This window comes from Mastomys coucha, unplaced genomic scaffold (genome assembly GCF_008632895.1).
Source record: "Mastomys coucha isolate ucsf_1 unplaced genomic scaffold, UCSF_Mcou_1 pScaffold23, whole genome shotgun sequence".
In the NCBI taxonomy this organism is placed as follows: Eukaryota; Metazoa; Chordata; class Mammalia; order Rodentia; family Muridae; genus Mastomys; species Mastomys coucha.
In genome coordinates, this window is record NW_022196906.1 from 94507087 (window position 1) to 94531029 (window position 23943).

At 36.3% G+C, this 23943-nt stretch overlaps 1 protein-coding gene across 1 annotated transcript in view; it reads left to right on the forward strand.

The window, feature by feature from the left end:
• The window catches only part of Stag1 (stromal antigen 1), a 268526-nt gene that overhangs the window by 169233 nt on the left and 75350 nt on the right, over positions 1-23943 (forward strand). The window contains exons 13-16 of the mRNA XM_031346345.1: positions 3230-3344; positions 13425-13542; positions 23357-23460; positions 23807-23915. Of these exons, the coding sequence (XP_031202205.1) occupies positions 3230-3344; positions 13425-13542; positions 23357-23460; positions 23807-23915 (446 nt within the window). The remainder of the gene's footprint in view (positions 1-3229; positions 3345-13424; positions 13543-23356; positions 23461-23806; positions 23916-23943) is intronic.

A 23943-nucleotide genomic window follows, 5' to 3' on the forward strand; every position in this document is an offset into this window, starting at 1 on the left:
GATAAAAAACTCAGGTGACAGCAGATGCTGGAGAGGTTGTGGAGAAAGAGGAACATTACTTCATTGCAAAATAGTTCTTAAAATGCCTTGATCCAGCCTCTCGTGGCTTTCAAAGTCTCCACTGAGAAGTAAGCTGTTATCCTGATACGGGGTTTTCTTTATATGTGACTTGGGGGAGGGGGTGTTTGCTCATTTGCAGATTTCAGTACGCCTTGTTATGTCTACTTAGTGTTTTACTGTGATACTCCATAGGGATTGTCTCTTTGGGAATTACCTGATAAGTTCTCTATGCCACTTGTATCTCTGTGACTATGTATTTTCTTAGTTTAGAGCTGTTTTCCTCTACAATCATGTTAAGATTCTTCTTCCTCATCTAATATTATTATTATTATTATTATTATTATTATTATTATTATTAATCATTTCATTTATATTTCAAATGATATCCCCTTCCATGTTACCCCTCCACAAACCTCCCCATCCCGTCCTCCTCTTCCCCCTCCCCTTTGCCTCTTTGAGGGTGCTCCTCACCCACTCATTCACTCCTGCCTTACCTCTCTAACATTCCCCTATTCTCAGGCATCAAGCCTCCATAGCACCAAGAGCTCCCCTCCCATTGATGTCAGATAAGGCCATCCTCTGCTACATATATATCTGGAGCCACGGATCCCTCCATGTATATTCTAGATGGTGATTTAGTCCCAGGAAGCCCTGGATTGTCCAGTTAGTTGATATTGTTCTCCCTGTGGGGTTGCAGTCCCCTTCAGCTCCTTCAGTCCTTCCCCTAGCTCTTCGATTGGAGTCCCTTAGCTCAGTCCAATGATAGGCTTATCTTAAAATTGAAGGGTGTTTTTCATGATATCTCATATTTCGTGTATGTTACTTTTCCGTGTGTTCAGCCTTGGATGTTTCTTATTTATCTCTGTCTTACTTTTAACTTCAAGTCCTGATACTTGTCTGCTCGATTCATTCTACTTATAAGGCTTTTCTTTGAGTCTTATAATTGAGTTACTGGTGTTCTTTTATTCCATTTTCATTTCAGTTTGAGTCCTCTCCAGTGTGTTTACCTATTTATTGATTGCCTTTCTTAAGTCTTAGACTTTTTTTAGTTATTTCCAGCAGCCTTCTGTTTGTATTTCTTGGTCGTCCATCAGGTGTTCGTCTCCTTAAGTTCTTTCTTCTAAATTCTGTTCAGCATTTCCTTTTATCTTTTTTTTAACTCTTTCTTTTTAACATCATTGTTTTTTGATGAAGCTTGTGATTCTTCTTGTATAGTGTGTGTCCTACAGATCATCTCAGAAATCCTCATTGGCGAGTATTTTTATGGGGATGGTAGGTTTTAGAGAAAGATACTGGTTTGATCTTTCATATTGTTGATAATTTGAAGATAAGATCTGTACATGTGAACTTTCTAGTTCTTAGTCTGATATGGACAGATCAGATGGGGCAGAAGAGAGAATGTGAGGGCAGGTTGGGCCTAGAGGTTAGAAATGGCTTGGTTGGAATGAAGCCAGGTAGACAGAGAGGATTTGGCTGGTGTTTTAGGATGTGCTTCCTAGTCTTAAGTTTTGTAGTAAGAGGATAGATACGGCTATGTAGAAATGTTGGCAGGGGCTTGTGGGTTGGCCATCAGGTAAGGAGGGTCCTGGCAAAAGCCTAGAGATGATTTATAATACAGGCAAGAAAGGTGAAACTAGGCTAGAGCACTGGATATGGGACCTGGGCTAGATCTGAGTAATTGGTAAGAAAACATGGATTAAGGGAAGTCATGAAGACGAGCCCTGTGAAAGGTCTCAAAAGTCGACATTATAATCATATAAATTTCAGCTTTTCTCAGAACCTTATATAAAATAAATTCAATTATTCAGTGTAGTACATTTTAGTTACCAATGAGTATTACCTGTTTAATTTGTCATCAATTTGAAAGCCATCTCCAATAGAACACACCTCTCAGTTACATAGCCCTTCATTTGAAAAGTTTATAAACTAACATATTATTTGCTGGCCTCTATTTTCTTATTTTTCTATACAATACATGAGATGATATAGCTTGTCTATTTCTGTCTACTAGAGCAGTGAACCTTTCCAATGCTGCAACCCTTTAACATGGTTTCTCATTTTGTGGTGGCCCCAATCATAAAATTATTTTCTTTGCTACTTCGTAACTGTAATTTGGTAGTTATGATCATGATATGAATATCTGATACATAGGATATCCATTATGCAACTTATTCATACGCACAGAGGGGCTGAGAACCACAGGTTGAGAACCAATGCACTAGAGTCCTTAGGAAGCCATCGGTCCTCCTAAGAAGCAATTCCATGTTCACTGCTATGTCCTATGAGCTTGGAGCAGTCCCTAAAAATAGGAGGGCTTTGGTTTTTGGGGGTGGTGTTATTGTTGTTTGGGGTTTGATTTTGTTTGTTTCATTACATTTTTCACTTTTTGAGACAAAGTTTCTTTGTGTAGCCCTGGCTGTCCTGGAACTCTATAGGTTAGGCTCAAACTTATGTATCTGCCTTTTCCCTGCCTCCTGAGTACTAGGATTAAATGTGTACTCCACTACTGGCAGGCAGGAGCTTTCTTTTATTAGAATAAACCTATATAGCAAATTTAAAACTTTTTTTATTTCTTTCTTAGCCATATTTAAAAGTTTTGTTATTGAAAAAAATTATTGTAAATGGTAGGATAGGATACTGTCTCTAAACAATAGGCAATAACCTTAAGAGAATACTAAAGACATAAAAATTAAAATGTAACTTTTTGGTTATTGAACACTTTCTTAAATGTATTTATAATTGAAGTAAATACGTAAGAAACTAGTTAGATCTCAGTTTAAAATTATATACTCTAGTGTCAAACATAAGATAATAGAGGTGCTTATGTGCTTATATGTTTTTATAAATATTTCAGCATTAACTGTTCATTACTGAAAACATTTCCTCATGTTGAACTGTGTAAGACATTTTATATCTGTCATTTTTTGTCCAATAATGGTCTCATAGTATCATGTGGCTGAAAGCTCAACACTAAGAAAATTGAAGCTAGAATATCAAGAATTCAAGGGCAACCTGGGCTACACCCTATCTCAAAAATGACATGAGTTGTATTGAATTAGATTCATAATCTTTTAAAGTTTTTTGTTTGAACGATGAACTTTTTAATTTTGTTTTGAAAAAATACTGAAATTTGTATTCATGTGACTTTGTCGCCCCCGCCCCTGTCCAGGCTGTTTAGCAGACATGACCCACAAGCAGAGGAAGCCTTAGCGAAGAGGAGAGGAAGGAACAGTCCGAATGGGAACCTTGTCAGGATGCTTGTTCTTTTCTTTCTTGAAAGTGAGGTAAGAAGGGTTTGAGTTTACTCTTATGTTTTCATTCATTGAAAGCATTTGTGATTCATTTCAGTCATAGGAAAACAAGCCTTTTCCTTGTAAAGTTACCCTTTTGAATTATTCTATACTCGGCTTTTTGTGAGAAATTCTGAATATATGTGTAGGATTGTTTCAATATACTTACAGGAATGTATCAATACTGAATATAGACTAGTAAGTTTAAAGTTTTACATTGTTTATAGAATGCCAGTTTTACATGCTTTTTTTTTTTAATGTGGAAATTCTCCCCATAGCTTTTAAATTATTTTATTAAGCAATTAAGGGCTGAGGAGTTTGGATTGTGGTGGAGTTTTGCTTGGCACACAGAAGATCCTTGGTTAAAATCTCTGCATTGCCAAATAATGGTGTAACACATAACTTTAATTCCAGCACTCAGGAGGCTGAGGCAAGTGGATCTCTATAGGTTGGAGTCCACCCTAGTTTACAGAGCAAGTTCCAGAACTACCAAGGCTACACAGAGAAACCCTGTCTTGGAAAAAAACAAAAAAAAAAAAGAATAAAAGTTGTGAATGTTGTCACACTGGTAAAAGTATTAGTTCTAGCTAGTTTGAAAATAATATTTATGTTTTGTTTACTGTAGTCAGTTACCACTTACAGAATTTTATAAGTAGCACTCACAGCAGAACGGTTATTAGAGAAAAAAGTTTTATTTGCTCACTAAAATATGGCTTAATACTTTAATCCATATTTCCTACTACAGACATGTTGTGGTTAAACAATAATGTTTGTTAGAAGAACCTGAATGTATAAACTACTTACTTAGTTCAGAAATGAATGAAAATAGAATCGCGAAAGAGTAAAGAAAATGAGAATTCCAGGCAGACATGGCTGCACAAACTTCTAATCCAGAGTAGATGAGTGGGTGTGTCAGGCAGATCACAAATTCAGGGCCTGACTAGGCTACTATGTGATTTCAAAGCCAGCTATTCATCTTAGACCCTAAGTTTCAGAATTTTGAAATAACAAAAGAGAGCTGGGGATGCATTCAGTTCAATGATAAGACCGCTTGCCTAATATGTATCAGGCTCTAGTTCAGTATCACCAAAAAAAGAAATAATTTTTAAAAATTAAGACTCAACTTTATTTGGAAAAAAGAAAGTATCTTAGAAAGAGAAACCTAAAAGATTTTATGACTGTTCAAATTTGATAGCACTGTAACGACTCTATAAAAATGGAGCGGGAGGAGGAGGGGGGTGTGGTTTTTTTGTTTGTTTTTCTGGAGGGGAAACCAGGAAAGGAGATATCATTTGAAATGTAAATAAAGAAAATATCTAATAAAAAATGTAGTAAGACATTATATGTAAAAACTAAAACAAAAAAGTGCAAAGCAAATAAATAGAATGGGAGCCAAAGGACACAGCTAGAAGTTGACACTATTCAATTAAGACTAAATAAAGAATAAGATGGAAATAAAGTCAGCAGGAGAGGTGCATTCAGATGTGTTAAGAACGGTGTTTTAAATAGGCCTAGAAATTAGTAGGGTATCTTATTAATAAAATGCCAGCTCCAAACCTCTACAATGGGTCCTTACATTATGCCTTTGAACAAATTCAAGGCTAATTTGTATGCTTTTAGTCCACACTTTGCATAGTAAGGATTTAAAACATTGTTTTCTTAACAGGCAAGTTTAAGTAGATTATAAAGTTTTAATTATAAAATAAAATAATACATACCAGTAAATAACCTGTGGTAGCCCTTTTCACTGTACCATTAGGCTTTAGAGCAGTGATTCTCAACTTATGGATCACAATCCCTTTGGGGGCTGCATATCAGTTATTTACATTATGATTAATAACAGTAACAAAATTACAGTTATGAAGTAACAACAAAATAATTTTTTGGTTGGTGGTCACTACAACATGATGAACTGTATTAAAGAGTCCCAGCGTTAGGCAGGTTGAAAACTATTTGCTTTAGAGGCTTAGAATAAAAAGTGTTATTCACTAATCACAAACTATATAAAAAGTATGTTAGTAGAGATGAGCCATACGAATGTGAAATTGTTGACAATTTAACTAATCTAATGGTCTTAGCTGAGTTATAGTGTTAACTGTTGTTGTAAAAGCTCTCAAGGAATTCTTGAGTTATTAAGAGGCATAAATGTGTTTCATTTGAGGCATTTTTATCTTTTGGTAAAAGGAATTTGTGATAGTTATTATTACTAACTTCATATATTACTAAATGTCTATGCTAGCTACAAGTACAACCATGTGAAAATGTATATCCCAGTTTTCACCATGGCATTCTTTACAGCTGCCGAAGCTATGTACATATCATATTTAAGGGTTTGGTCTTTTTGGTGTCCTGTGTTTCACAAGAAACATCTGGGTTTTTTTGTTTGTTTGTTTCTTTTTGTTTTTGTTTTCTTTTTTTTTAAAAATCTTAGTCTGTTACACAGGTGTAAACTCATGTTAAAGGCACTTTCCTACTTGTTTTTCAAATTTATTTTCTGTTAAACACGTCAGTTTTTTAAAGTTTTAGATAAAGCCTTATGATTGATTAAGACTTTTAGAAATCAGGTGAATTGTAAATCATTGAAGTATGATTAACAGAACTGATTAGGATCCTTTGTTCTTTTGAAATATGAAATAACATGTTAATAATATGATTCTAAAATGTTCAAAGATTTATAGTACGAGTACAATTACAGTGAAAAGAGGTCTACCTAAACTAATTATTGGTTTTCTGTTGGTATCAAAATGTGACATTTATAAACTTCAGTTTACCTTTTAGTAGTCATTAATTTTAGGTTGCTAAGTATCCTGTATTTTACATACTTGGCCAGTTTGTAGCTAAGTGCTACTTGAGTATAATAGTTCCAGATTTTCCTATACATGATTTAACCATCTAGTTTATTTTATAAGCTAAGATTTATTTTCTAGTGAATAATTATTTTCAAGTATATTTATGCAAATTTGGTTCTCTCTTTGTAGTGTTATGTGATGATCTGACTAACAGGTACCCATATTATTGATAGAACCAAGAGGTTTGTCCAGGGTATTAGACATTTTTTGGACTAGAATAATGTTCTTTGAATGATTAGTTTCTCCCTTTTCCTCTCCTCACCCCATCAGCCCCCAAAATTATACCAGTTGTCTCTGTTTCTTTAATCCTGTGTGTGTGAACATCAGAAAACAACCTTTGATTTTAGTCTTACCTTTCACCTTGTTTGAAGTAGGTCTCTTTATTGGTCACTGCTATGTGCGCTAGCCTATGGTTTGTGAGTTTACAGGGTTCTCTCCCTCTCTCATTTCATAATGAGTTCTGGGGTCACATGCCTGTGCACTAACACAGAGCTTTTATGTGGTTCCTGGGAATTGTAATACAGGTCCCCAGATTTATAGGACAAGCATTTTATCTATTAAGCTACCTTTTTGGCTCATGTTCAAGTTTCATAAAATTAGCTAATTGATTAGCTCTCTTTTAGCAAGATCAAGGGCCCAATATAGGAATACTTAGAAATTTTAGGATTAATAACTTGGGCTGATGATTTTAACTGAAAATGGTTTGTCATAAACAAAATTCTTAGAAGTCCCATTATATCCTGAACTCATGTAATGTATTTAACTATCTACGAGAGTTTAAAATGAAGAGAATTCTTGATATAAAACATTGTAACCAAAAAAGCTACTTGAAGATGAATCATAATATGCCCAGCATATTATAATTAAAATCTCCAGGAAATTGGAATTGTTTAATCAAATGTATAAGTTTCAGAGAAAGCCTGTAAAATGAATTCTAATTTCATCTTACAAGATAAAATGCACCAGTATTATGAATAAAATTAAAATATAATTTCAATTTAGACATAAACTTTTAAATATCCATCTTGTACAGTATGTTTATTAAAGTTATTTATCTTTTTGCTTTTTTAATTCTTAAAGAGTATAAAAGTAATTTTCCAGTACCTGATTTTATAAAAGAATGACACCAGTAACCATCTTTTAGAATATGTTTCTTGTAATTTTAAAGTTACCAATATTTTTTGATTCCAAGACTTAACTGCTGCTGCTGTTCTATAACAGTCAATGAGGATGTATTTAAGTCCTTCTCACAGGTTCATCTTTGACTCACAGTGGAAGTTCCTTGTTATTCTTACTATTGCTAGAACTTTTTTTCTGAAAACTGTTTTATGATAATCCAAATTAATTTGAGATCTTCAAGCTCTGTGGTTGTCATATAAGTCTGAAGACAAATTTGCTAAACATTATATCAAGCCCCCCATCCCTGACTGACAGTATTGTATAGCTTAGTGATACTGATAAATTTGAAACTTAATCAGAAAGTGAGCCTCTGGTGCATGTTCTCTCCCACATCATGACTGATTTATAGACCTCACAACCAGTTAGGAAGGGAGACACTTTTAAATTAAAAGCCAAACTCACTCAAGAATAGTGGCACATGCCTTTAATTTCAGCACTGAGGATGCAAATGCAGGCAAATCTCTAGGATTAAGGGCAGTCTGATCTTCATAGTGAATTCTAAGACAGCCAGAGATATACAGAGACCCTGTCTCAAGCCTCTACCATTTCCCCAAAAAAAGAAGGAAGATAAGAAGAAAGTGATTGCCACTGACTGTCAAGAAGATGTTAGCTTTCTCTTTCCAGATAGAGTGTATGCAGACTGAAACCCTAGAATATTTACTGAGTTATGCCAAGAGCCATCTAAGCACGAACATCATGGCTGTCCACATAGTTGTGAAGATCCAAGTCCTGTGATTTGGGTCTTGGCATCCAAGGGGACATATAAGAGATTACAAGTGCTTGAAGGACAAAGATGTTCAGAAGATGGCAACAGTCTATGTGGCAAAATTCTATGATCTTGATCTGCAGATGGTAGATGAGGGATTTCTGTATTCTCTCTGGGATCTCATAGCAGATTCAGATCCAATGATGATGACTAATAATAATGTAGCATTATTGTTTGAGATCAGTGTGTCTTACCAAACAGCAACTTCTTCACTTTAAAACAACAGGAAATCTACATGCTTCTCACATTCTTGAATGAGTGCACTAAATGGAGCCAGGTTTTTTGGGTTTTTTTTAATCCTTGACAGTCTATCAAATTTTACCCCTAAAGATGCCTTGGAAACTCAGCATCTGTCAGGAAGTAACTTCTTGATAACTGTGCCAACTCAGAAGTAAAAGTCCTAAAGAAATTTCTAGAAGTGTTACCCAAAGACTCCCAACTACTGCTATACTGTGCTACTGAAGAAGTTATCCCTTTCACTTATTACTGTACTGTCTGGAGAACCAGAATATTGCCCTAAGGTACAGCTCAATTTTCCATAAATGGCCTAAAATCTTGAGGCAAAAAGAGTATTTTTTTGTTTTTTTTTTGTTTGTTTGTTTGTTTGTTTTTGGTTTTTCGAGACAGGGTTTCTCTGTGTAGCCCTAGCTATCCTGGAACTCACTCTGTAGGCCAGGCTGGCCTCGAGCTCAGAAATCCACCTGTCTCTGCCTCCCAAGGGCTGGGATTAAAGGCATGCGCCACCACCGCCCAGCAAAAAGAGTATTTTTTTGTGAAGTACAAGGATTCTATCTATGCTAAAATAGAGAAGTTAACCATCATGATTCTTCTTCCATCTCAAGTGAACATTGCCAGGTTCTGGCAGAACTAAAGGAATATATACCACTAAGATTCTGAACATGTTGATTCTGTTTCCAAAGCTGTGCAGGCTGTTGGATAATATGACATTAAACTGAAACAATTATCTGTGTAAGCACTTTGCTTACTCTAATCCAGACCAAAGTAAATTAAGTTGTTCAAGAGGCAGTTATTGTTATTAGGAACATATTCTGCAAGTACTCCAAGTGTAAGAGTATCATTGCCATTCTGTGTGAAAGCTGAAACCCTGGATGAGCCCAATTATTAAGCAGCTATGAACTGTAGGAGATTATGCTGAAAGAATCTCTAATGCAGTTGAGTTACTAGAGTGCTTCCTGGAGGGTTTTCTTGGAAGTGCCAAGGTACAGCTGACTCTGCTTATCACTTTAGTGAATGTGTTTCTGAAGAAACACGAGTATTTAGGAACTGGTCCATTATGTCTTGAGCTTGGCCCCACAGTATTCTGATAATCCTGATCTTGAAAATCAGGGTTTTATTTATTGTCACATTTTTTTCCAACCGATCTTATTGACTGCAACAAGAAGTAGTAGTAGCAACAAAGTAGTAGTCTTCTCCAAGAAACCATTGATTTCAGAAGGAAACAGTCCTCTTTAGGCCAATCCTACTAGATGGATGACCTAATCTGCCATGTAGTTTCCTTGGCTTCTGTGATCCATAAACCTCTAAATGCTTTTGCAGAATGGAATCATGACATCTATTGCAAACATGCTCATTTATCATGATAGCACTGATGCAGGTGGCAGCCCCGGTGTCTTTGCCACTGCAGCTAGCTAGAACAACCTTAGGTCATCCCTTCTCAAGATGATGACCTGTGAGGTCTTTTAAATCTTAGTCTGGGTCCCCCAGTAAAGGTATCAAAGGTGTCCTGTTGGTAAACAGGAGCTCTGGATCTTTGTAGGGAAGAAGGCTGGATAGTCTGATAGAATAATCCTTCATCCTATCACTAGTACCTTCAAACTTTGCTGCTTTTCCTACTGCTGTGATCCACCATGGTTTAAATGGCATGTTTGAACTTGTCACAGGGTTAGAAAGGATACCTAGTGGATATGTGTCTTCTAAGGTAGCCTGGTTATCTACGTTAAAGGCTAAGCTTGGAGATTTGGGGAACCTTAACACACCACTATAGGCTCACCTATATGGAATGAGCTTCCCTAATAAATACAAACTCTGCATCGTATGACAATACAATTTAACAAGAACAGCTTTGATGTCTCCCCAAGCACTTCTTTGGCCATGATACTTCACTGTTACCAAATCAGAACATTTGTTTCTCCACCTTTCACCTCATGTCATGAAGATAGAACCTCTGAATAACTTGCAGGTTCCTGTTGAAGGCAATATTGATGTATTCTGTTTCTACTGTCTCATCCCACTCAATGTGCTTTTGATAGATTCTATAATACAGAAGGTGGCAAAGTGAAACATCAATTCTTTTTTACAACATGGAAGGGTATTCCCAATGAAAATGAACTCCAGTTTAGATCATGAAATTTTACTTAAATGTCTACATTGTTTCCAGCAAGTTACAAAAACAGTGTTTACACTAGTGGTAAGAAGAATGCAAAATGGCATTTGGATTTTCGCTGACCTATATATTCAGCCTCAGTTATACAACATTGCTGAAGCATGAACCTGCTAAAGTCTCTTAGTTCATCTATCAGCTCTATTACAGTATTTTGAAGGACAATAAATTGGTCCAGCCACCTTGTAATCAGTGTAAACCAAGAGTTCTTAACTGGAAAAAAAACTATATTGTTGTATAGGGCCTGAACTCAAATACTGCCACCCCTAGTGCACAGGCACTGAGCAGCCTTCACCCTGCACTGACATTACTGTCTGCCCTGCGGACAGGTTAGCTTCCTATGAATATTTGTAACCACTGTTTCTGTCACTATGGGCCTCTGTCACTGTCTTCACATATGGTCTTATTTATATTATGTCAAGAGCTAGCTAGCATTTTCCACGCTTTCCTTTGAATATAGTTGAATATTTTGTAATTGAAATATCATTTCAAATGCAGAAAAAGGCAATAAATATTAAAGCAAGAAAACCTGTTACTTGGGAGGGGTAGGTAGATAAAACACTCAATAAAGTACAATAAATAGAGTAGGAAAAATAAATACCAGGAATATTTCTGCCATTAGTTATCCTAGAAAACGAAAATGAAACAAATGAAACATGATGTGTTAAAAGAAGAAGCATTCTTCTCTGAAGTTGCAAGTAAAAAAATTAAAAACAGCTATATGCTACTTAAAAAGCATATTTTAATCAAAATAGCACAGGAAGTTTATAAATAATGGGCTAGATAACAAATCCTAAAAAGTTAGAAAGTTACAATCATAAATGAAAGACCAATGATGTTAATGGAGTCATAAAGACATAGCTTCTATTTTTAAAAGTTATATCTGTTGACTATAGCTTCTCTCTACAGCCAAATATGTGTACTTAGTCAAGCATAAGAATTTATTTAATCATAAAAACATATTTAATAATCTTGGTTTTTCTTTTATAGTGGTACTTTGAACCATACATTTTAAAGTGTATAATTCAGTATCATTAAGTGCGTATCACATTGCTATGCTGTTGTCACTGCCAACAGTTTTAAAATATCCAAAATGGTTTTAAAATCTTCTCTAACTAAAATTTACCCACTTAGTAGACTTTTTTTAGCATAGGTTTAATGGCAGTAGTTTGAATGCTTTTGATGTCCTGCTTCTATTTTTATCTTGGACACCAAACTGTAATGCCACTTGTTCTTGTCAATTTAGGAATGATAATAGTGATGATCTAGGAACAGTTTCTTCAAGATGGGTGACTGTAAAGTCTAGAGATGACACATTACAAACCTTTCTCTGCTTCCCCACTCCCAGAAAAGATTTTGCTTAGTTAATATTACTTCCTCTGCGTTTGACACAATTCATTGGGAAGTGTTGGGGTGGAAGTGTCCACTTACCCTCATGTACATGCATGTTTGTGGTTTTTCTAAAGTATTTCTGGAACCAGTGTGAGATACTAAGTGCAATAAAGAATAAAGTAGAAAATTAAGGTAAAGGAATACAGAATCATCTCCAGGTTATCCAATCAGATGAATGAGTAAGGAAAAAACAGATCAAGTGTTAGATAGCAGTGCCTAGATAGCAGTAGATAACCAGTAAATCTGGAAAGGTATTTCATAGTTTTAGAGATACCATTACTGATGAAGGTACAGTATAAGCATACTTAACAACAATTGAGAGTTGGAAATGTAGCTTACTAGAAATTTTGCCTTATATGCACACTGCCCTGGGCTCAGTCCCTAGCATTAAAAATAATATTTACCATTTGTATGTGCTTGGTTCATTTTCAAAACTTTTCTCACAGTAAATTAAATTAGTTTAGGAACTCAAAATGAGTTGTGATCTATATCATAAAATGTAATTACAAATGTTGGCTAGCTGCATGTCACTACCCTCAAAAGTTGAAGCTCTTTCACATAAGGATGGGAAATTATCATCATCATTAGTATTAAGAGTATCAACAGCAGCTGGAACAGTGCCAGCATCTTTATCTGAAGAACTTTTTTAAAACAGTAAAATATTCTTTATGGTTTAATAACTAGATGTGGAAGAGAGTTTGGTTTGAAGTGTATATACGGAGCTCAATTATGTTTTCTTGCTGTAGGAAAAGGGAATTATCAAGAAAGTCCTGACAGAAAATAAGAATGAGATGAGAGTGAGACCAGGAAAGAGGAAAATGAGAAGAACTAAGATGACAAGATATGCCAGGATTTCAAATGGATATCTGGGAGAAATATTAATCCCCTTTTTAAAAAGAAAAACAGAGAGCAGGGGTGATAGTAAAGTACTTTTTATTTAATTGTGAGAACAGGAGAATACTTGTGCATTCAGGAGGCAGCCTGGCCTTTACAGTAGTGAACAAGTGAGTCTTACTAAAGTGAATCTACCCGGTGAAGTCTCACACCCCAAGCCTATGACCTCCATAGATATGTCTTGGCACATGTATCTCAGACATACCCAGAAATAGATCTAAGAAGAAACTGTCAAGAATTACGAAACTAACCTAGCTTCAGCTTACTTCAGGAATTCCAGTTAGATGTCTATTCTGTTTCTTCATTGGCACATGAGTCATTGTAATATAGGAGATCTGTAATCTTACCAATACAGTTCAAAAAGTCAGCTAATTCTGCATACTGTGTCCATATCATAGCACATGGATGTATGTGTTTGTGTTTGTATATATGTATATACACATACATAGATTCTTTTTATTCTTGTTTTGAATGGTTCTTAGAACTGTTGAGACGAACCCATTTTAATTGTAAAGAAAATTATTTAATTCAAAATATTATTAGTAGTTCTTTTATTAAATGTTCTTTGGTCACATTCAATTTGTTAATTTTAGTTACATGAACATGCAGCCTACTTGGTGGACAGCCTGTGGGAGAGCTCTCAAGAACTGTTGAAAGACTGGGAGTGTATGACCGAGTTACTATTAGAAGAACCTGTTCAAGGAGAGGAAGGTATAGTATTTTAACAAGTCTATTTTTATTTTGTCATGATTCCATTGATAAATGTAACATTTTCTATATAAATATAACATGTTTTTCTTTAATGGAACAGTTTAATTCCCATAATAAGAGTTTCTCAAGTTTAACCATCTTTCTGTATTAATTAATACAATAACTATGGTGCATAAGGTGTTTCCAAAGTCCGTATGTTGTATAATATTCAAGAAATTATGATTGCTGAATTGAGACACAAAATATACTTAATGTTTAATTTTTTTCAAATGTAAATCTTCTTTTAATTTTTTTTATTAAATTATTTTATTTTATTACATTTTAAATGTTGCCCCCCTCCCAGAGTTCTTCACCCCAACCCCTCTCCTCTTTTCCTCTGAGAGGGTGCTCCTCCACCCATCCTCTCCTCCCCTCCCCTCACCTCCCCTCCCCTCACCTTCCCTCCCCTCCCCTCCCCTCACCTCACCTTACCTTATGTTACCACCACCACCACCACCCCCAGCATCTCCCTTTCCTGGGGCATCAGGATTAGGCATATCTTTTCCCACTGAAGCCAGACAAGACAGTGCGCCGCTACGTATATGCCAGGGGCCAGGAACCAGTCCATGTATGCTCTTTGGTTGGTGGCTTAGTCTCTGTGAGTTCCCAGGAGTCCGGGTTTGTTGATACTGTTGCAATTCCTATAGGGTTACCATCCCCTTCAGTTTCTTCAGTCCTTTCCCTAATTCTTCCATAGGGGTGGGGTCCCTGACCTCAGTCCAGTGGCTGGCTGTAAGTATCTACCTCTTTCTCAGTCAGCTGCTGGTAGAGTCTCCCAGAGGACAGCCATATCAGCTCCTGTTTGCAAGTTAAACATGACATCAGTAATAGTGTCAAGGTTTGGTACCTGCACATGGGATGGATCCCAAGTTATCCTGATCACTGAACGGGCTTTCCTTTAATCTCTGTTTCATTTTTGTCGCTGTATTTTCCTTTAGATGGGAAAAAATTCTGGCTCAATTTTTGAAGAGGGTGGGTGACCCCATACCTATACTAGGGGCCATGTCTATCTACTGGAAGTGGTGTCTTCATAGTCCATCTCCCCACTGTTAGGTATTTCGACTAAGGTCATCACCATTGAGTTCTGGGAGCTTCTCACAGCCCAGGTCTCTGGGACTTTCTAGAGGTCCCTCCACTCCCCACCCCCAGCAGCTGCATATTTTTATTCATTCCCTTGGCCCTCTGGGCTTCTCTCCTATCTTCCCCATTCCTGGTCCTGCCGCCTTTCAGAGTATGATTTTATTTGAGTAGGGAAGTCTTGGGAGATGATACAAAATAAATACAACATTGTATTTATACAACAACTCAATTTGTTCATATATTTTTGCCTGTGTCCTATAACATTTAGGAACTCTTGCATGGAATGACATCCAAATAAACTTTCTTCCCTAATTGTTTTGTCAGGTTTTTCAAATAATAAAATGCTAACAGTAACTTACTTTGAAGAAATAAGTTCAAAATAAGTTTAAAAGGCAACTTAATTTGAACTTAAACTTAAAAGAAATTAAGTTACTTTTTAAATAGAAGTGTGTTACAATTTCAGTAATAAAGTCCTAGTTAAAGCTAAAAGACTAAACTTTGGAGATATACATTGTAATAGACTAGCAGTAGTAAGTATTACTATGTATATGAGTGTGGGTGCTTTTTTGTGTATGTGTTCTTCAGTGAAATGCAAATATGGTGAGTTTGTAGTATGACCTTAAGGTATGTATAGTTAGCACATTTGCCTCCATATAGCAAAACCTCAGTGATTACTTAGTCCATTTCTCTGAGTCTCACCTTATTGAACTGAAATATGAGGAACTTTGTCTAAATCTTCTTTGGTCATTTTTCTTTTTTTAAATTAATTAATTAGGTTTTTTTTACACTTCATATTTTGTTCACCCTCCTACCCCATCTACCCTCTGACTGTTTCACATCCTATACCTCCTCCCTCCCCCACCTGACCTCTAAACTCCCTGGAGCCTCAAGTTTCTTGAGGGTTAGGTGCATCATCTCTGAATGAACGCAGACCTAGCAGTCCTCTAGGACTGTATGTGTGTTGGGGGCCTCATATCAGCTGGTATATGCTGCCTGTTTGGTAGTCCCCCTGAGGGACCTGTTACCTAGGTTGCCTGTTTCCATTCGTCTGCTGGCCCTCAGGTCTTCAGTCCATTTCCCTCACCCAATACCAGATAAGATTCCCCTCTCCCCGCCACTCCCTGGCTCGTCCACTTTCCCTACCAGGTACCTCCCTCTCTCCCCACTTGTGATTGCTTTCTTCTTTCTCCCAAGTGGGACTGAGGTGTTCTCCCTTGGGCACTTAAGATTATTGACATTTTTTAGTTCTGCGGACTGTATCTTGGGTGTTCTGTACTTTTTTTTTTTTTTTTTTTTTTTTTTTTTTTTTTTTGGCTAGTATCTATTTATTAGTGAGTACATACCATGCACATCCTTTCAGGTCTGAGTTACCTCATTCAGGATGATATTTTCTAGTTCCATCCATCCATTTGCCTGCAAAACTCAGGATGTCCTCATTCTTAATAGCTGAGTAATATCCCATTGTGTAAATGAACCACATTTTCTGTATCCATTCCTCTGTTGTGGGACTTCTAGGTTATTTCCAGCTTCTGGATATCACAAACAAGGCTGCTATGAACATAGTGGAACATGTGCCCCTGTGGCATGATGAGGCATCTTTTGGGTATATATGCCCAAGAGTGGTATAGCTGGGTCTTCAAGTAGATCTATTTCCAATCTTCTGAGGAACCTCCAGATTGATTTCCAGAGAGGTTGTACCAGTTTGCAATCCCACCAGCAATGGAGGAGTGTTTCTCTTTTTCCACATCCTTGCTAACATGTGTTGTCACCTGAGGTTTTGATCTTAGCCATTCTGATTGGTATAAGGTGGAATCTCAGGGTCGTTTTGATTTGCATTTCCCTGATTACTTTCTTTCAGTTCTTCTCAGCCATTTGAGATTCCTGTTATAAAATCTCGGTTTAGTTCTATACCCCATTTTTTTATTGCATTATTTGGTTTTTTGGTGATTAACTTGTTGAGTTCTTTACATATTTTGGATATTAGCCCTCTGTCAGATGTGGAATTAATGATGATTTTTTTCCCAATCTGTAGGTTGCCAATTTGTCTTATCGATTATGTCCTTTGCCTTACAGAAGCTTTCCCATTTCATGAGGTCCCATTTATCAATTCTTGATCGTAGAGCATGAGCCATTGGAGTTCTGTTTAGGAAATTTCCTCCTGTGCCAATGAGTTCAAGGCTCTTTCCCACTTGCTCTTCTATTAGATTCAGTGTATCTGGTCTTATGTTGAGGTCCTTGATCCACTTGGACTTGAGCTTTGTGCAAGGTGACCAATATGGGTCTATTTTCATTCTCCTACAAACAGACAGCCAGTTAGGCCAGCACCATCTATTGAAGATACTTTTTTTTTTCTATTGTATAATTTTGGCTTCTTTGTCAAAGATCAAGTGTCCATAAGTGTGTGGTTTTATTTCTGGGTCTTCAATTCTATTCCATTGATCAACATGTTTGTCTCTGTATCAATACCATGCAATTTTTATCACTATTGCTCTGTAGTAAAGCTTGTGGTCAAGGGTGGTGATTCCCCACCTGTTCTTTTATTCTTAAGAATAGTTTTTGCTATTCTGGATTTTTTGACTTTCCAGATTTATTTGAGAATTTTTTTCCATGTGTTTGAATAATTGTATTGGGATTTTGATGGGGATTGCATTGAATCTATAGATTGCCTTTGGTAGCGTGGCTGGCCAATTTTACTATGTTAATTCTGCCAATCCATGAACATGGGAGATCTCTCCATTTTCTGAGATCTTCAATTTCTTTCTTCAGAGACTTGAAGTTATTGTCATACATGTCTTTTCACTTGTTCGGTTAGAGTTACCCCAAGATATTTTCTAGTATTTGTGGCTATTGTGAAGGGAGTTGTTTCCCTACTTTCTTTCTAAGCCTGTTTATCATTTGTATAAAGGCAGATACCACATACCAAAGTTAAATCAAGGGCAGGTAGAATCTAAACAGTCCCATATCATACAAAGAAATACAAGAAGTCATTAAAAACCTCCCAAACAAAAAAAGCCCAGGGCCAGATGGATTTAGTACAGAATTTTACCAGACCTTCAAAGAAGACCTGATACCAATTTTCCTCAAATTATTCCATAAAATTGAAAGAGAAGGAATACTACCTAACTCGTTCTATGAAGCCACAATTACTCTAATACCTAAACCACACAAGGACCCAACCAAAAAAGAAAACTTCAGACCAAACTCGCTTATGAGATCAATGCAAAAATACTCAATATAATTCTTGCAAACTGAATCCAAGAACACATCAAAACCATCATTCACCACGATCAAGTAAGCTTCATCCCAGGGATGCAAGGTTGATTTAATATACAAAAGTCCATTAACGTAATCTACTATATAAACAAACTCAAAGAAAAAAAAATCACATGATCATCTCCTTAGATGCAGAAAAGCATTTGACAAAATGTAACACCCCTTCATGTTAAAAGTACTGAAGAGATCAGGAATTCAAGGCCCATACATAAGCATAATAAAAGCAATTTACTGCAAACAAAAGGCCAATGAAGCAATCCTACTGAAATCAGGGACAAGACAAGGATGCCTACTCTCCCCATATCTATTCAATATAGTACTTGAAGTGCTAGCTAGCACAATAAGACAACAAAAAGAGATCAAGGGGATACAAAGTGCCAAAGAAGAAATAGAGTACACTATTTACAGGTGATATGATAGTATACATAAACGACCCCAAAAATTCTACAGGAGAACTTCTCCAGCTGATAAACAACTTCAGCAATGTGGCCTGATATAAAATTAACTCAAATAAATCAGTAGCCTTCTGTGGTTATTTCTTTTTTTTTTAAAGATTTATTTATTATTATAAATGAGTACACAGAAGAGGGTATCAGATTCATTATGGGTGGTTGCTGGGATTTGAACTCACGACCTTCGGAAGAGCAGTCAGTACTCTTACCTGCTGAGCCATCTCACCAGCCCCATCTGTGGTTATTTCTAATGCCAAAATTCTGTGACTTGGTTGACAGGTGAAGGAAATGAAGTAAAAGTATTCTTCATGAGCTATATATTATGGTTAACATCTTTAATCATAGAACTCACAAGGCAGAAGCAGGCAGATCTATATGAATTCCCGTCCAGCATAGTCTAAATAGTAAGTTGGAAACCAGCCATTGTTATATAGTGTTCAATCTCCAGATCACACAGGGTGGCTGTGGCAGCAGAGAAATGACTCCTAAGCATAGATCTCTGACTATACAAATGCCCACAGCAGAAAGAGACAGAAACACTCAGGCATACACACATGCACTGCAATAGGTTAATAGATTGTTTTTCAGTTTAATTTTTTTAACAAGGAGAATTATTGGTTGATTTTTTTTTTCATGTGCCAAATATTAATCCTAAGTGCTAAGGGTACCATATTAAACTAGATCTGCTGTTTGCCCATATGCATCTTTTATTTTTATGAGGAAGGCAGACAATAATTAAGTAATAGTTGAAATAATTTCAAGACTAAGTATTGGACCGGTGAGATGGCTCAGCGGGTAAGAGCACAGACTGCTCTTCCGAAAGTCCTGAGTTCAGATCCCAGCAACCACAGGGTGGCTCACAACCACCCATAATGAGATCGGATGCCCTCTTCTGGTGTGTCTGAAGACAGCTACAGTGAATTACGCCCAGAGTGAGTGGGGTGGCGGGGGGCTGATCGAGTGGGGTCCGAGCAAGTGGGGTAGCAGATGTCCTGAGTTCAGCAGCTACACACATGATAACTCATGGCCATCTGTACAGCTACATTGTACTCATACACATACAATAAATAAAGTAAATCTTTACCAAAAAAAAAAAAAAGACTAAGTATCTTTGAAATATAATAATGAGTTATTCACCTGTAGAGAAATGAGCTGAGACTTAAGCCAGGCATCTGTCATCTGCACTACCCTGGACCTTTTCTTTTAAGATCCCACAAAACAGAGCACTGAGCTCTGAGCATTCTATGGCTTTTCTAGGCCAAAGTCCTTCCAAAATCACTCTCAGGTCTGTCACAGCAATACCCAGGTCTGTCACAGCAATACCCTACAACCTGGTACCAGTTCCATTCTGTGTTAATGTGTCTATTGCTGTTATAAAACATGATGACCCAAGGTAGTTTAGGGAATGAAGGGTTTATTTCACCTTCTGGCTTCTAAAGTCCATCACTGAGGGAAACCAGGGCAAGAACCTCAAGGCAGGAACAGGAGTAGAACCTAAGGAGGAACACTTTCTACTACCTTGCTTTCCAAGGCATTCTCAGCTTGCTTTCCTACTCTATCCGTGACCCCTTGTTTGGGAGTTGTACTACCTATGATTTTATGGGTTCTCACACATCAATCACTAGTGAGGAAAATGTCCTACAGATTTGCCTGGATGCATTTTCTTAATGGGGAGTCCTCTTCCCAAATGACTCTAGCGTGTGTCATGTTACATAATACTGGGTAACAAATGTCCCCTATGAGGACAATGCCTTTAGAGTTTAGAAGAGAGTGTCTTCTCTGCAAGAGTATCAAGGTCTGTTGACCGTGAGTCACTTCTACAACCCCAAATTTTCTTCTTAAAACAATATTTAGAGCCTGGAGAAATGGTTCAGTGGTTAAGAGCACTGACTGCTCTCTCAGAGGGCCTAGGTTCAATTCCCGTTACCCACATGGCCCCTCACACCTGCCTATAACTCCAATTCCAAGGTATCTAACACTGTTACAGACATATATGCATGCAAAACACCAATGCACATAAGATAAAAATAAATGTAGAGAATTAATTTTTAAAAATATACTTATATTATGGCATTATAATTTCTTCATTATTGATTAAATGTGAAAAATTATGAAGATCCAGATTATTAAGCAAGAACCTTTTATATTATTAGGTGCTAGATGGACTATGGACATATAGATTAAAATTTGAAATTATTCATGTTTTTCTGAGACAGGCAGTAGTAGATTCTGTGTTTTTCTTATGATGATACAAATGTTGATTTTTAAAAAGTGATTGCATTAAGATGTACTTATAGTCAGGTGATAGTGACACACGCCTTTAATCCCAGCACTCTCAGGAGGCAGAAGGAGGTGGATCTGTGAGTTCAAAGACCTCCTGGTCTACAGAGTGAGTTCCAGGTCAGCCAGGCTACACAGAGAAACCACGTCCCAAAAACAAACAAAAAAGATGTACCTATATATTCATGTACTAGGATATTTGGGACACAGAAAGAATAGGTGGCTTATTTTATGTTGCTTTCTATTTCTGTCTATCTTAAAAATATTGTAAACTTAAACTTTATATTTTCATTTTTCTACATATTTCTCTGAAATCTCTATATCTATTCATCTTCATTTTACATACGTATTATATATAGTGTATATATATGTTAAAGTATATATTAAAAGGAAGAAGAACAAAATATTCAAGTTGAACTTAAAATTTATGCTTAAAAACAAATGAATTCGAAAGAAGTGTTGAAGGGCAAGTTTTTTCGAGTGACATAAAACTTTAATTATCAAAATGGAAAAGCTATATGTTCTAGCTGAAAGTCATGTCAGTTTTCTCAGTGTAGGATTCAGTTTTCCTGAAATATCATTCTTTGTTTCAGTGAATTTGGAACTTATTCTAAAAATTAAATTTGGAACAAAATAAAAAATATTTTCTTAAATTTTATATAAAATTTTAAGCATATGTTTAGGAGGCAGTGTAATGCCACGGTGGTAAGTACTGACCTGAAAACATAATTGCTTGTTTGTTTGATGGCCAAAATAAATGCCAAACAGGTTAAAAACAAAAGTGAACGAGTCAGGGAGGTGGGGGGAATAAAAGAAGAGCAAGTGAGAAGTAAGATGAAAGAAAACACGTTTCTCTAATCCCTAAAACAGATATTTTTGAAGAGCTATGTAAGAAACTCGGAAACAAAAGCCAAAACCAAAAGGAGACAAAAGTGGCTATATTGTTGTTAAAAGAATCTGCCTGATAGGGAGCTGAGATCAGTTCCCAACACTCACGTCAGGCAGCTTACAACTGACTGTATCTCCTACTCCAGGGAATCTGGTGTCCTCTTCTAACCTTTACAGGCACTTGTACTCATGTGTGCATGCACACACTCACAATTCTAAATTACTGTGGGTCAGGCCACTAGTACAAGAGATTTTCATGGATGAATTAAGATAGAAAAATGGAGAAAGTACAGTCTAGTGTGGTAGCATGTGACCACGATCAATCCCAGGTGCTCAGGTAGAAGGACCTTTTTTTTCTTTTTTTCTTTTTTTCTTTTTTTTTTTTTTTTAAGTTTTTCAAGACAGGGATTCTCTGTGTAGCCCTGGCTGTCCTGGAACTCACTCTGTAGACCAGGCTGGCCTCGAACTCAGAAATCCGCCTGCCTCTGCCTCCCAAGTGCTGGGATTAAAGGCGTGAGCCACCACCGCCCGGCGAAGGATCTCTTAAGACCATAAGTTCAAGACCTCTCTTGGTAACATAATGAGACCTTCTTTGAGGTGGGAGAGGGGAGGGTGGAGGGGAGGGAGGAAGGGAGGGGAAGGGAAAGGAAATAAATGGGATTGGGAAGATGCCTCAGCAGTAAAGAACATGTACTGATCTTACATCAGACCATAGTTTAGTTCCCAGCACCAATGGTGGGCAACTCCCATTGCCTGTTACTCTAGCTCCAGGGCATGTGCCAACCTCTTCTGGCCTTTATGGGCACCTGTATGCGTGCATACATATACATATACATGTACAAATAAATAAAAATAAAATAAATGTTTTTATTAAAAAGAGGGGGAAGTTAGTAGGGGAAGGAAAGACAGAAAAAATATACCATTTCAATGATTATTAGATATGAAGAAACAAAATATTGTTGAAATGCCAATTTATGAGCAAATGTATAATTTCCAACCCTCGGGTATGTTACACTAATCATATGACTTATTATAAGATAAATTTTGCAACATTTTCATGGTATCATACACTTGCAAATATTTTGTTAGAATTTTAGCATATTGACTAAGTTATAATATATATTATTTAAAAATTAAAATATCTATATGTGAGCTAGGAGGTGGTGGTACACAACTTTAATCCCAGATCTTGGTAGGCAGAGCCAGGCAAATCTCTTAGTTTGAGGCCACGTTGGTCTTCATAGCAAGTTCTAAGACACCCAGGGATGCTCAGAGTAATCCTGTCTCAAAAAAACAAACAAAAAATATCTTTATGTGTATATTGACCAAAAATATATTAAAATGTGTTGTTAACCTTTTAAATACATGATATAATCTTTTCATTTCTTAAAAAAACAAGAAGAAATTATAATATAGGATTTGAAATTATGTCTAAAAAAATACAGTAAAATTTTAGTATTATGTTACTCAAAAGTGAGAATTAAAAGAAACTAGATGGCACTTGGGAGGCAGAGGCAGGCAGATTTCTGAGTTCGAGGCCAGCCTGGTCTACAGAGTGAGTTTCAGGACAGCCAGGGCTACACAGAGAAACCCTTTTTTTTTCTCAAAAAAAAAGAAAAAAGAAACTAGATGTTAGGAGAGACTAGAGAGCTTGCTTTATGTGCTTTTTCTTATTTGGCTAATGATAGCAGCCACTTATTAGAGTCTGCATTAATTTTTTATAATAAGTAGTATATTAATAAATCATTGTCATATATTTAGGATATGATTATGAAACCACTCATATATTTTGTTCATTTCAGCAATGTCTGACCGTCAAGAGAGTGCTCTTATAGAACTAATGGTCTGTACAATTCGTCAGGCAGCTGAAGCTCACCCTCCAGTGGGAAGGGGTACCGGCAAGAGAGTAAGTTTTCAACTCGTAAAAAGCCTATAGCAAACTTACTGACGTTATTAACTCTAGACTATTTTGATACTTTCCTGGTGTTTCTTTCCCTAAAAATATATAAATACAACTGCATATTCATTATTCTCTGACTTAAGTATATTCTAACAACTATTAATTCTATTTTTAAATCATTGAACTAAACAACTTTTATAGTTAGGAAGTCAAAATCATTTTAAACAAAATCTTTTATATTCCTCTTAAACTTCTTGTTATGTTACCTGGCAATGTTTCATCTTTTTATATTAACATTTTCAATTTCTAAATTGCCAAATAACTCTCTTTTATCATTTCAATTTATTTCTAGGTGCTAACAGCCAAAGAAAGGAAAACTCAAATTGATGATAGAAACAAATTAACTGAACATTTTATCATTACACTTCCTATGTTACTATCAAAGGTATGTTACATTTTTAGTTTTGTGGTAATATGTCCCTGAGTTTG